Source organism: Syngnathus scovelli, chromosome 5 (genome assembly GCF_024217435.2).
Source record: "Syngnathus scovelli strain Florida chromosome 5, RoL_Ssco_1.2, whole genome shotgun sequence".
NCBI classification, from domain to species: Eukaryota; Metazoa; Chordata; class Actinopteri; order Syngnathiformes; family Syngnathidae; genus Syngnathus; species Syngnathus scovelli.
In genome coordinates, this window is record NC_090851.1 from 14,721,290 (window position 1) to 14,736,623 (window position 15,334).

Genomic DNA, 15,334 nt, shown 5'->3' on the forward strand with positions numbered 1-15,334 from the left:
AATTTTGACTTGGTTTCTTTCTGCTGCATCGGTGAGGTGCTACCAGATGTTTGATCCAGTGGATGAAACAAACGCAGCTCTTTTGATGTGAGGCATTTACTGTCAGGGCTAATGGAACACTGACTTGACATTTTAGCTCACCCAGACCCCTAACAGACTTGACAGAATTAGTTCCTGCCTTTCCCTTTAATTGGCTTCCTTTCTCATTTTGAACACACTTGTATGTAATGCAGGGATAGTGCTACACTGGTTTGATAGCCCGACCAAAACCTGTTTAATCTCAGTTAAGCCCCTCCAGCATTTTGTTTGATATTATAAAATGTATTTATTAATTTTACGAGCCTCCTTGTGTATCGGTCAAGCCCCCTTTAGCCCCGGGAGAGAGAGAAATTTCTGGAGCCGTTCCTGATGTAGTGTATAGTAGTATACTAAGCATTGGTACACTAAATTCCTCTGAGGTCATTGACAATTTATTTGTTTTTTTAGTGTGAATATGTTTTAATTGTACTATTAAGTGATTTTTCGTAGTGCCGTGCCGTAGTTTGCCCATGTCTGATCTAGACCATTGAGTCTGTAAATACACAATTATTATTGTTATTATTGTACATCCATCCATTATCAGTATTGCTTGTCCCCACAGGGGTCGCAGGTGTGTTGGAGCCTATCCCAGCAGTCATTGGGCGGTAGGCAGGAGACAACCAACCTGGTTTCCAGCCAATTGCAGGGCACACAGAACAACCATCCACACTTGTACTCACATCTTTGGGCAATTTACATTTCCAATTTCCATTATCTACCGCTTATCTGGGATCGGGTAGTGGAGGCAGCAGCTTCAGCAGGATATCCCAACCCTCCCTCTCCCCAGCCAGGCCAGCCGGGAGACATAGTCCCTCCAGTGTGTCTTGGGATGTCCCCTGAGTCTCCTTCCGGTGGGACATGGCCAGAAGACCTCACCAGGGAGGCATCCTAATTAGATGCTCGAGCTATCTCATCTAGCTCCAATCAAATGCAGTGGGCAGGGGGGTGGGGGCTTTCACATCACATGCAAATCTCACTAGTGTGTTTGGAACCATACGAGTTTATTTGGCAATTGATTTGGTCTGCACCATGGTGTTCATCCCTGACCAACTGACTGCATTAAGAAAGATACAAATGATGGTTTAAATTAATATGAGGTAAAGTTTTTTTTTTGTGGAAAATGTCCTCCTGTAGTGCAGTGCAGTGTTGCCACTGTATTGCACATGATATGCAAGAATACATTTTTTATTCATAATGTCCTTCAAAGTCCACATTTTCAATACATTTTAGAGTACCTCCCTTTCCACAGTCTTGATCCCTACGCAATAGATGGCTGAATGTAAGCTGTTTGGTCCCCCAGGCAGGTGAGATACTGTATATCTGATTGGCAAGTACAATATTGTAATCAGTCGATACAATTCTATTCTGCAGTCATCTGCCAGGTGGGGTCGGCTTTCTGCTGGGGTGGACGCTAACCATTACTTTTCCGAAATGTAACAGTCGACGGGTATTGGGGGATGCGGATGGTGGCTGTAAGCACTGAAACATAATCGAAGGTGGGGGGGTGACATGTCGGGAAACTCCCCAAATTCCCGATGGCCACCACACCCCTGTTGACCTGAGATGCATGATCGGTATGGGCAAACAAGGGAAATATACAGCAGTCCACACAGTCCACCTCATCATCAATCTTTTTATTTTTCGATGTAATAATGAAAAACGCATCCCCCTGTAAGAGCAGTTCCATATTATATTTCTTATTCACTGGATGACTGTGTCAAAGAGAGAGGTGGCTATCGAAGGCGCTGTTGTATGATTTATAGTTTTAGGTCATTTATTGTATCGAGACCCCCTTTTATTGAAAAATCAATGTGCAGTCATTCTCGGCATGATGTTTCTTATCGTTTGATCATAAGAGCGGATGAGGGTGACATATCTACTGAACTAATGCCTTGGTGTTTGGCAAGAATATAGACTCCTTTGAAAAGAATCCTAGACTGAATTCACTCATTCATTTATCTTCCGAACCGCGAGGCCCAATACAAAAACGTATCTAAGCAAATTGTGTAAAGTGAGTAAGTGTAAAAATGAGAATTTAATACTTGGGAAAACACTCAATGAAGCTGAGCAACTTCAATCATTTGTTGCAGTGTATGGTGTTTTTATAACCAAGCCAGTTGACTTTGCAAGTCATTTTAATCATTTTTTAATCAATAAAGCTCAGTAGCCTAGTGGTAGAGTGTCCGCCCTGAGACTGGAAGGTTGTGGGTTCAAACCCCGGCCAGGTCATACTAAAGACTATAAAAATGGGACCCATTGCCTGCTGCTTGGCACTCAGCATTAAGGGTTGGAATTGGGGGTTTAGATCACCAAATGATTCCCGAGCACGGCACCGCTGCTGCTGACTGCTCCCCTCTCCCCCGGGGGATGTATCAAAATCACACGGGGATGGGTTAAATGCAGAGGACAAATTTCACCAGACCCAGATGTGTGTGTGACGATCATTGGAACTTTAACTTTAACTTGTAAAGTACCGTGATTTCTGGACTATAAACTGTACCCAAATATCAACCGAACCATCTAAGATTCAGGGAAAATACTGTTTTGTTCATATATAAGCCGCACTGGAGAATAAGCCACTGTTTTTTTTATTTTTTTTATTTCCATATGTAAGAGGATATTCACAAACTATATAATATCATCAAAACCATGATAAATACATAGATAAGCCGCACTGGACTATAAGCCCCAGAGTTCAAAGCTTGTGCATAAAGTAGCAGCTTATAGTCTGGAAAATACGGTAACCACAATTAGAAATCATATTTCCTGTTAGTGGTATGATTTCAAATTGCATTGCAAAAAATAAGATTATCAAAGACAAGGCATGTATCTTTTATGAAGATAGAAGAAGAATTTATGAAGTTGTGCCACGTGGGCAAATGCCATACCAGCAATGCACCTTTTCGTGTACTTCCTGAGCATGCAAATTGATGAATTGCCATGTTGCCTTTAGACTTTTGTCCCAGCAGTCCTGGGTTATACCTCTGTATTACTACTTTACTCATGATTCACTTTCTGAATGCATATTCAGTAATTGCCTTTTTACTGTATTTGCCGTCTCCCCATTTTCTTGAATGACTTACTTCATTCTCTTGTTCTTCTTTTACTTCTCTGTCTTCTCTATCTGCCAGTGCCCTTCAGCACTTTTCTCCCTCAATTCCCAGCAGCAACAGAAACCTAATTTACTTGCACTACATTGGCTCAATAGAGAATTTTGTTTGCCAACAGCAGCGGTCACATGGTATCACGTTCAGGGTCAGAGAACATGCAGGTTTGGAAGTTTTGAGGAGCTATTTAGAGTTTAGAGTTTCTTTTTGCTGTTGGTTTATCGAAACCTATCTGAATAATTTGCATATAAATGGGATTTACAGATGAGTGGAATAATTTTGATTATATTTACAAGACTGCTAAGGTTTTAATTTTAAAAATGTTGACTGTACAATTAAGAAAATACAGACATTTTATGAAGCTCACAATACTTACATTCAAAGGGGGTTAAAAGTATTTGGACAAAGTGACAGCTATTAATATAATGCATTTCTTATTACTTGGATGAAATCCTTTGCTGGTTAAGCTCTGGCACCTATAGATACAAGCAAATTCAGAATTTTCTTCCAACATACTATACTTTGTCAAGATTTCCATTCTGTGTGTACATCAGTTTGCTTAAAGTGTCAACTATTTTGTTAAAACTAAAAGTTCATAAGCTAAGATGACCACTTACAATACTTGAATGTTATTAAACAAGATAGCAGGAACATTTAGAGGCCATTAAACGCACTATCCATGCTCAAGTGGTCCTGTGTAGGTGGTGGGCAATGATCATGTTCTAGGTGACTCATGATGTAACATTGAATCTGAGTGTGACATTTTTTTTTAAACCCCAATTGGTAGGAGCACAACTGATTTTTGATTGGCATTTTTAGGACTGCTGAGTTCCTGAGGTGCCACCAGCATCCTCTCTGAAGGCACTTGTGTTGCTGGCCAAGAAATAACAATAAAATGCATTGCTTGATATTGTGAAATCTAGTTACAGTATTTAAACAAAGTATGTAATAAATGTGCAGTGTTACCTTTCTTTTGTTGTTTGGGCTCACGTACAAATAACTGAGTATTGTCTTTGCTCCAACTTTGTCATTCAGTTTCTGGTATGTTGCTCCATAGTCAGTTGACCTGAAATTTGATCAGAAAGGTCTGGTGAACATTTGAAAAATGACTTGCTGCAATTAAAAGTGATAGTCGAGTTTGACATGGATTAAGGCACTGATATAATTAAGTCCCTATTGAGCTGAATACATCAACAGGCTCTCTCCCAGGATTGCAATGGGCACGTTACAATGGCCACAGTACTGGTTTTCTCTGATTCATTATTACATATATAATACGCCCTGCATTTGAGATTTGAATTAGCGTTACCTAAATTCTGAGAAATAATAACGCGAGTGGGGAAAAAGAATACATGCATGTAGTTTGAGCACAGATTGAGGCTTATGCAGACATTTGTGTTCTTTATCTCACATTCAGTTAAAAAGGCCTCTACGCTAAAGTAAAGGAAAACCCAAAAACCCAAATGGGTTTGAGTCAAAAAAATTCATAACGGAACAATAAGTCTGTCTGTAAATCTATGTGTCTGTCTCCGTCCATCCATCCATCCATCCATCCATCCATCCATCCATCCATCCATCCATCCATCCATCCATCCATCCATCCATCCATCATATAAGCAGCAAGTATATTCCTTGGTATACAAGTATATTCCTTGATTTCAAAAATAAAAGTCAGTTGTATAAACATTCCAATCGAGTTTGACTCTAGTTTTAAATTAGACTGAAGGATCTGTTAGAGAGCCCCCTGAACGCAAAAGAGAAATATCCATGCCATGCTTGCAAATTTACTGTCCCTTTGTATATATCACTGCCTGGTTTGTGGGTTCCATGATAAGAATTCAATTTCCTCAGGGTGCACTATTCCGGATGACTCCAGAATCATCAACCCTCTGGTCCATGGGATAGTGACATCGGGTTATTGATCTGCTCTTCAGAGGCTTCTTTAGACGAACCATTGAAGGTATGACTCATTTTCAGTGTCACAGCGACTTTCACAGTTGACCAATAAAACAGTCCAAACTCATCAGATTACAAGATGATGAAAGATGCAATAAATGATAAATGATAGTTTCTAAGGGAGAATGATCCCGACTGATATGTATCCACCTAGCAAGCGACTCTTTATTTACTGCTCACAGATGTGTGAAGTTGGACTGTGACTCAGATATAATCTTGTGAAATGGAAGTTAATGAAATTGATATCCAGTAATGTGATTTGGATCTCAGAGGAAAATGTAATTACTGTATATTTTAAAAAGAGACAAACATTCTATTGCTCATACACTTGTGGTGAAAGCTGAGCTCAGTCCTTGCTCAAGCTGAAATCTTAAATAAAAAGTAGACCACTGAAGACTGTTTGGCCATTACAGAATAGTTATTGGTATTAGTATAGTATCTATAGTACTCCACATACTGTAATCTGGATAATGTGTATTTTAGAAGTAGTAATCAATTAAGACAAAAAAATAAAGCACAATGCAATTGGTTTGATCATCACATTTTCTTGATTTGATCATTTAATAGTTTGCATCTTAGATATTTTTTTTATTTAACACCAAGAGAAGCGTCACACAACACACTAAAAATACTGACTTGTGGTATTGTTTTAATCAACCACACGAGGGAACCCTTTATTTTTTATGCAACCTCTCATGCATTTTCTTCCATTTATCCGGGGTTGAGTCACGGAGGCAGCAACCCAAACAAAGAAGCTGAGACTTTTCTCTCCACAGCCAATGCCTCCAGCTCTTCTCGAGACATTACCAAACCAGACATGAGACCAGAGCCTTAAATTTGGCACAGGGTGTGGTCTAAACATATGCAAAATTGGGTTGGACCGGGTGTAATTTTTGCAAATGCATGCAAGTCGTTGTATTCAAGAAAGGGTACGCTCATTAAACTCAGAATGATGGAAACCTAAATATGTCTGTGGACCTTTGACGGTGTCATAGCAGGCATACATATGCCTCGGAGCAACTTTCTGACATCAAATTGTGATCTGCTGGACATATCTTCAAGCATTTTCCCTGCTAAATTGGCAAACAGGCATAGTGAGATTTGGGGCTTGTACTGAGGTCAATATATGCCAGCTTTTCCACATGTGCCGTCTATGAAATTACAGCCCATGTTCTCTGTCTTGCCCAGGTGGTATGTGTCCTAAACACCTCACCACTAAGGAAGCATCGGAAGCCATTTCATATGTGTCCTCTCAATGGCGGAGAGTGGCTCTACTCTGTACACCTCCCAGATGATCAAACTTCTCACCCTATCGAAAGAGAGAGCCCAGACACCTGATGGGGAGATGCATTTCAACTGGGTGTATCTGCAATCTCGTTTTATTTTTTGTTCACAACCCAGAGCTCGTGAATGTTAAGGTGAATAGGAACAATGATTGTTAGGGTTTTTCAAATTATCCTTATCGTATGATTATGTTGGAATGCAACCGGTAATAAATAACCTACCTTGTCTCATCCTACATAAGGTCGTAAAACATCCCCTGATATGTTTTGACTAGAGCACAAGGGCTTCCTATTCAGTCTACTCTTACCCCGACTCTTTCTCTTAATAAATATGTCCTTGCAGTTGGGAGAGTTTCAGACTTCATTCCTGGAGCGAGTGAACTCTCCACCTGCAGGTGTCTAAAAGAACTTGCTTGTCTCCCGTGTGGTTCTTGCAAAATAAGTTGGAGTGAGCAAATCTCTAACAATGATCAACCGGTGAATTGAGAGCTTTGCTTTTCAACATTGCTCCTTCTTCACCAGGAGAGACCAAAATATGGACTACATCACAGAAGACACTGCACTTATTAGAGCCCCTGTCCACACAAGAAGTATGACAATGCTGTTTGTATGCCCAATTACAAATGAAAAGGGATCAAATTGTGTTACACTGAAGTTAAAATATGCAAATCAAGTGGTGAAGAAATGCAACTTGCTTCTAGAAGATAAATAAATAAAATTAGAATGTGCTGTCCTCGTGTGCATGGGAGGGACTAGCTCATGATCGACCACAGGAAATGGCCAGCCTGTGACGAATCATTGGTGCTGGGACCTACCTTCCGCACGCGAGAGCTGTGCATGTGTGTGCGTATGTGTTAAAATAATGAAGATTGGCTAAACTTTTAGTATAAAGAAATTTGCTAGACTGTTGTCTATTCAATTTACACCGCAGAACTGAAACAATTTTGACAGATAAAAATGAAAGAAAAAGAGAGAAATCTGTTTGCGAGCAGAAACTAATCCACACTAGTGCATGTTAGTGTCAAGCCCTCATGAGAAATTCGGAGTTAACAAAACAACAGAACATGCTTTCAGGAATTGGGAGAAGCTAAATTGTGAATTTAAGATTTTGCAATGCTACATTTAATAGGAATAATTGATTGGTTGTGTTATAATTATTTATGCAAAATTCTAAATGCAAGCTAAATCTGAGAGTTTGAGTTCTTCAAATTTAAAAACAAAGAAAAAATTCAGATTAATTTGCCAGTTGTTTGTTTTAGTTAAAGTTTTGAATTGGTGGATTGTTCTACCAGGAAACTTGAGTTGAAAATGATATATGAATGTTGTGTGGTGAGCTTGGATGAAATGGGACCAATGTGATAAGAAGACTCCTTTTTGGAGACTGTGTGAGATGCATATGATGAGCATTGATGAATGATTGCCTGAATGAAAGGTTGAATGGTTGAAGTCGTTGGCGACTACTATAGAAAATTAGTAGAGCGACTTTGATGAAAGAGTGATTTTGAGCAGGTTGAATGCTAAAAAGAAAATGTAGCTTTTGGATTGATAATTAACTAGAGAAAAAACTGGAGAACCAGTAACACATGTAGAAGATGTGTGAACTGAGAAATTAAGAAGCGTTTTGGAAAGAAAGTCAAATTAAATGATGATGAAATCATATGTAGTAATACAACACTTTACTACATATGGATTCTCTAAATCATACAATTGAGTAAAATAAAACATACGTTTTGATTCGTATTCAAATTTCTAAGATTCTTGTGATAAACAATGAGAAAACGATTGAAAAGTAACTAAAGAAACTACAAGAAAGTGAAAATGTCTAATCATTTGCTAGCTGAGTCACTCCCCATTCGGGGAGGGCATCGATTTACTTGCTAAGCTAGTTGTCAAAACAGTCCAATTGCCACGAAAAGTAGCTATGTGCACGTGTGCAGTACACACACACACGAGACTAATAAGGTGTCAAGAGGTAACAAGCTTGCAGACAGAACCATAAAGCTGCAGCGCAAAAGACACTTCAAATTTTATATACACAAGAAGCAGATTAAATCACTGAAACATTTTTAAAGATGTGCAGCGACAAAGTCCATAGAGTGAAATTCAATTCTGGACGAAAAAAAGGGGCAAGATTAGAGAATGGCATCTATAAATGACCTACCCCACCAAAGAACCTATGCAAATGGTGAGCAATATTGAGCCATGGTGCGTGTCACATGGCTCAAGAGGAGGGATAGTGGGGCAGGTCAGTTAGCTTTATACAACATATGGATTTGATTCATATTCAAAACATTTTCAAAACAAAACAATTTTTTTTTGTAGAGCTTGTTTCAACAAAAACAAAAACACTGAATGCCTCCAATTTAAAAGATCAATTTGACCTTTGCAGGATGATATGCTGTGTCGGATCTGGACTGCCATGAAAGTATGATGTTTATATGTGTACTTTGTCAACAACCTCTGTAGATGTTAAAGAATGGGATGAATATCTAGAATGAATGTGGATAATTAGTTTCAGGTAACTAACTATAAGAGTAACTGAAAAAAGAAACAATTGATTGCTTATGGCAAAACAAGCTGCAAAGACAGAAAAAAATTGAATATGTCATATGTATGGATGTGCGACCGATTATTTATGTTGTACCGTTGCCATTGACCAAAGATTGTGTGAAATCTGTCACGTCTACTGGATTGTGAAGTGTGTGACAGAGCAGTCTATATAATATCCATTGAGAGAAAAAAGAAAAAAAAGAAGCCATTGCTTTCAGAGAATGTAGTCAAGCGAAATTGTATATACATCAACATGCCAAGATCTGGGGAAAAAGCTGGTAAAAACCAAAATATCTTTAAATTTGAGAGGCGACGATGATTTGACCGAAATTGATGCAATTGGAGTCCCTAGAGGAGTTCATGATTAATAAGAATTAAATGACCAAATTGCAGCGGGATGGGAGTCCTCCATTTGCTGCTGGTGAACGATGAACAGGAACGTAGACAGGATGAATTACATCCATTACAACATGCAGAAATTGGGCAAACGGACACAAGCGGGGCTCGAGGCAGTGCATGAACAGCTAGCCACGCCTTCCCTAATGTCGATCCAGAACCACAATGCTCATGATATGTTGTTGTCTGAGAAAGGAGGCGTCTGCGCAATGTTTGGAGAACAATGCTGCACCTTCATCCCCAACAACACCGCCCCTGATGGGAGCCTGACGGATTGCAGGCCTGCGATCCCTCAAAACGAGGATGAAAGAGCACTACAAGTGGATGAATGCTTTTGGGAAGTATAACGCCATTGCGTCCTCAATTTTACCATCTATTGCAGTGTTGCTGCTATGCTCACCTTGTATGGATGTTGCATACCGTGTCTTCGTGCTCTGTTTAATTGTCTCGCCACTACAGTAATATCGCCCATGGAGGACGAGATTGCTCAGATATACCTAATGTCTGAGCGGCAACATGATGATGTTGATGGCAAAATTCCTGCATCTGTGTTACCAGACTTTTCCCAGATCCATGGGATTCTGAATGATGACATCGCAACGTTTATCCTTTGGTGTAAACATATTTGTCCTCATGAATGTGATCCGACGACTGAGAGTCGAGAAAAGGGGTTGTTTACGGTGATGTGTGAATTAGAGCAAATATGTGATAAACAGTGGGGAAATGTCAGGATAATTAGTTTTGTAGAAGCGCTGGCCGGCCTGAACCGGAGGTCTCATACCTTCACTCAAGGCCAACACATCTGCCAGGTTTTAGGGAGTTCTTATACTCCCTTCCTTGTCTTACCTGTGAGAGGCCCTCACTAGTTGTGAACAGAACACCTTTGTTCTTTGTCTAGCTAAAGAGAAGTTCTTTATCAAAGTCAAATTCAAAGTCAAAGTCAGCTTTATTGTCAATTTCTCCACATGCCAAAGACACACAAAGAAACCGAAATTTTGTTCCCCCCTATCCCACGGTGACAAGACATGGCTCACAACAGACAAACAAGTAAACAAGTATAACAAAAGCGTGCTGAATAAATAATGAATAAATAACACAACAATAAATAAATAAATAAGAGGAGCAGAAAAAAAAGGAGCAAGTGTGCGTACAGCAGACATTCCCGAAAATAGCGCAACAGTGCCGCACGCTACGCAGAAGGGGGTAGCGAGTTCAGGGCCCTAACAGCCTGGAGAAAGAAGCTGTTGGCGAGTCTGGTGGTGCGGGAGCGCAGGCTCCTGTACCTCTTCCCAGAGGGCAGAAGGTCAAACAAAGAGTGAGCCGGGTGACTCACATCTCTGGCAATCGAGGTTGCCTTGCGGGCGAGATGGGAGGTGTAAATGTCCTTCAGGGAGGGGAGCGAAGCACCAATAATCTTACCAGCCGTATTCACTATACGCTGCAGGGCCTTCAAGTTCTGTTCAGTGCAGTTACCACCCCAGACAGCGATGCAACTGGTGAGGACGCTCTCAATGGTGCCATGGTAGAATGTAGACAGGACTGCCTGAGGAGCACATGCACGCCTGAGCTTCCGCAGGAAGTACAGGCGGCGCTGAGCTTTCTTTGCCAGTGACGAGGTGTTTGCGGACCAGGAGAGGTCCTCACTGATGTGCACCCCCAGGAACTTGGTGCAGCTCACCCTCTCCACCACAGCACCGTCGATGATCAGCGGCAAGTCAAGTCAAGTCAAGTTTATTTGTATAGCCCTAAATCACAAACAGTCTCAAAGGGCTTCACATAGCCAAAATTGACAATTATTCTCAAAGCATCCCCTGATCATAAGCTCCCAAAAGGGCAAGGAAAAACTCAAAAAAACCCTGCCAGGGGAAAATGAGAAACCTTGAGAAGGGACCACAAATGGAAGGATCCCCCTTTCAGGATCACCAGGTTGTAATGGATGCAGAGAGTGCACAAGTAATACATAATATGAAAATCAATGAAAAAAAAAAATGGATGTCGGAGGTGCCCTCGATTGTCCTGGCAGTGTCCTCAAGGGGGCCGAGCCGCAGCTCCTCCATCCCGAACTGGTCCCCGAGAATCCAGCCAGCCGCTATCAGTTTTTGAGCCACCTAACCCCCTCCCCAGCCGGGGAGGAGGTGGGCAGAGAGAACAGAACAAACTCCGGCCAAATCGGCCATCAAGTTAGTTAAAGGCCATCTCATAGAAATGTGTCTTTAAACGTGTCTTAAATGTTTCTACTGAGGTAGTAGTTCTAATATCCATTGGTAGGGCATTCCAAAGCTCTGGAGCCCGAATGCTCTAGACCCTGCAGACATTTTCTTGGCCCTCGGTATAACTAAAAGACTAGCGTTTTGCGAACGAAGGTTACGAGACGGAACATAAGGAACGACTAGGTCGACGAGATATGAAGGCGCTAAGCCATGCAGTGATTTATAGGTTAGTAGAAGAACCTTGAAGTCTCATCATAAATGGACCAGGAGCCAATGTAATTTGGCTAATATTGGGGTAATTTCATTACAATTTCATTGTACTATGTAGAATGACAATAAAGGTTTTCTGATTCTGATTCTGTAATGTGTGTTGTGTGACCCTTCCGGAAGTCAACAATGATTTCCTTGGTCTTATTGACGTTCAGCAGGAGGTTGTTGTCCCTGCACCACGTGGTCAGAAGGTCAACTTCCGACCTGTACCGAGTCTCGTCGCCCATCGTGATGAGACCCACCAGAGTCGTGTCGTCAGCAAACTTCACTATGTGGTTGTCGCTGTAGGTCGCAGTGCAGTCATGCGTCAGCAGGGTGAAGAGCAATGGACTGAGCACGCAGCCCTGGGGGGCCCCCGTGCTCAGCGTGATGCTGGCGGAGATTTTGTCGCCAACACGCACCACCTGAGGCCTCTGACAGAGGAAGTCCAGTATCCAGTTGCAGAGGGAGGTACTGAGGCCCAGCTCGTCGAGTTTGCAGATGAGTCGCTGCGGCACAATGGTGTTGAAGGCAGAGCTGAAGTCCACAAACAGCAACCTCACATATGAGTCCTTTCTCTCCAGGTGGGTGAGGGCCGAGTGGAGGGCAGAGCAGATGGCATCCTCAGAGGACCGCTTGGCACGGTACGCAAACTGGAAAGGGTCAATGGTGGGGGGGAGAACGGACTTGATGTGCTCCATGACCAGCCGCTCAAAGCACTTCATGATGATGGGTGTCAGTGCCACAGGGCGGTAGTCATTGAAGCATTGAAGGACGGTGCAGGTTTCTTTGGCACAGGAACGATGGTGGCAGCCTTGAAACACGAGGGGACGATGGCCTGCTGCAGGGAAACGCTAAAGATGTCCGTGAAGACACGAATTGTTGTTGACCGGGACAGTTTTTAAGTTATCCCATATTTACTCAATGTTTAGTTGAGTAGACTTCATGCAAGTTATCTCACATCTGCTTAACGTTTGTTGGAGTGTATGCACGAGAGGTATATGATGATTTACTCATCATTATTATTGTGTGAAACGTAGCAAGAAAGTCTAGAGCATTGTTTTACAGGGACACGGCATCCAAGAGTTGGATATCAACACCGTGCTGTCACAGTCAAAGATGCCGACCCTTACCGCCCTGGACTTGCTGACGGTGCCTGTGATCAGCTATTCTGGACAAATCTCAATGTGACTGTTATAGGACGAACAATACCACAAGTGGCCTACACAGAGAGACCAGCTGGAGTGAATTACACATGTTACATCCAAGGTAACAAGACCCACGTCTGAATTAACGACGACTGCTCGACAGGAGGAAACTGGATGGGAGCTTTGGACATCACCGATGAGTGTCAAGATAAGAGAGCCATTTCAGGTGATGAGGGCTCTCCAACCAACATGGCTACACCATCGAACGGAACATACTTCATACAGAATGGCTGGTGGTTTTGTGGTCACAAGGTTTATCCGATGCTGCCCGCCAACTGGACAGGAGTGTGTGCACCAGTGTGGGTGATGGACCACACCTACAGGATACGACATCATCAGCTAACAGAAGCACACAACTCTTCTGGACGTCGACGCAGGGCAGTTGCAACCTTCGACCCTCATGACCCTGTCTGGGGTGCAAACGTTCCAGACGACCATAAAGTATGGTCCGTCGGAGACAAAGTTGTCCTTGCGCTCTTTCCTCAGATTGGGGTTGGGAAACTATCGCTCTTCATCGAGACACTGAACTATCGTTTTCAATCCTTTGTGAATCTCTCACTGCAAATCAACGATGGACAAAATAGAGAGATTCAGGCTATTAGACTGATGGTCTTGCAAAACAGGATGGTTCTGGACTTGTTGACGGCAGCACAAGGTGGTGTGTGCCACATCATTGGGACTTCCTGTTGCACATACATACCAGGAGAAAATGACACCCACATCAACGACGCCATGAATTCACTGAAGAACTTACAGCAGGCCATGTCTAATGACAAGGTCCCACATCAGTTTGATTTCTTTTCGTGGCTATTCTCTGGCAACTGGTGGCAACTGCTTTTGAAATTGCTGTCTCCTGTGCTTGTTGTGCTGGTGGTGTTGTGCTTGTTTACGTCCTGCGTTATCCCATGTTTGAAGTCTGCTGTGTCGAAGTTTGTGTCCTCTACTGTAGCCCAAGTTCATATACAACTTCTTAGAGATGACGGATGTGATGACGATAATGAAACGTGGATTGCGTAGATGCTGTTCTGTTGAGCATGTTTTACAGAAACTTGATGATTTGGCCATCGAAAATGCTTCGCAAGTGATGGATACAATGATGTACTGTTTCTGTGTTTTTGTTTTGTTTTTTATTGTTAGCATTCTGGTCGCCTTAGGCAAAGGGACTGTGTAAGAATTTTCCTGCTAATAACATCTGGCCGGCAGGTTTTTCGCTTACACAATAAGTTTGATCTGGGGTATCAAGGTAATGCCTCATCTTCACTGGAAAGTGTTGCTATCATTGTTTGTTGTTTTTTATTTTTACTATTCTTCTTTCTTCATTATACATATATATGTGTGTGTTTTTTTTTTTTTTTTTGACTTGTCTTTGTTGTTTGCGGTGGCATAATCATATGATAAAACAGGAGGGAGATGTTAGGGTTTTTCAAATTATCCTTACCGTATGATTATGTTGGAATGCAACCGGTAATAAATAACCTACCTTCTCTCATCCTACACAAGGTCGTAAAACATCCCCTGATATGTTTTGACTAGAGCACAAGGGCTTCCTATTCAGTCTACTCTTACCCCGACTCTTTCTCTTAATAAATATGTCCTTGCAGTTGGGAGAGTTTCAGACTTCATTCCTGGAGCGAGTGAACTCTCCACCTGCAGGTGTCTAAAAGAACTTGCTTGTCTCCCGTGTGGTTCTTGCAAAATAAGTTGGAGTGAGCAAATCTCTAACAATGGTCAACCGGTGAATTGAGAGCTTTGCTTTTCAACATTGCTCCTTCTTCACCAGGAGAGACCAACATATGGACTACATCACAGAAGACACTGCACTCGCTACATTTCCCCCCTCACTCATTTACAGACGCAAGATACTTGAGTCCGTCACAAAATTATAATAATTCAAAACTAGTGACATTGTTCTTAACCCCTCTCAAACTATTTGCAGCCTTTCTGTGAAAAAATTGCTAACGGCCGTGCACCCTTTTCAAACAATTTGACCTCTTGGTCGACAGTGTTAATTTTTTTTGAAACTGTTTCCTTGATGTTTTTAAAGGACATGGCTTGACAGATTAAGCCGTCCGACTACCCTCATGACTCTGTAAGGAGGTCCTCACGAGTATAGGTCAAAGGGTTTGGGCCATTAATAGCAGTCTGTATTCTAAACATTAAAGGACCCAAAACTGAACCTTGTGGAACTCCTAATGTAACATGACACCAGGAGGATTGAGCACCACTGACAACTCTCTATCTGTGATTAGATAAGTATGATGCAAGCCACTTTAAGAAGTTGCCATGAAATCCGTAAG

At 41.8% G+C, this 15,334-nt stretch overlaps 1 protein-coding gene and 1 long non-coding RNA gene across 8 annotated transcripts in view; one reads left to right on the forward strand and one right to left on the reverse strand.

Annotated features, from left to right (window-relative positions):
* LOC125969489 (uncharacterized) overlaps nt 1–6,832 on the forward strand; it is a 42,619-nt gene extending 35,787 nt beyond the window's left edge. Inside the window, exons 2-3 of the long non-coding RNA XR_007481600.2 lie at nt 5,037–5,145; nt 6,330–6,832. This is a non-coding gene — a long non-coding RNA (uncharacterized lncRNA). The remainder of the gene's footprint in view (nt 1–5,036; nt 5,146–6,329) is intronic.
* The window catches only part of sorcs1 (sortilin-related VPS10 domain containing receptor 1), a 204,242-nt gene that overhangs the window by 93,165 nt on the left and 95,743 nt on the right, over nt 1–15,334 (reverse strand). For all 7 annotated transcript variants that reach the window (XR_007481580.1, XM_049721514.1, XM_049721513.1 and 4 more), the window contains exon 3: nt 4,152–4,251. Coding sequence is in view for 6 of the 7 variants with exons in the window: in XM_049721514.1 (XP_049577471.1) it covers nt 4,152–4,251 (100 nt within the window). In the remaining variant the exon portion in view is untranslated. The remainder of the gene's footprint in view (nt 1–4,151; nt 4,252–15,334) is intronic.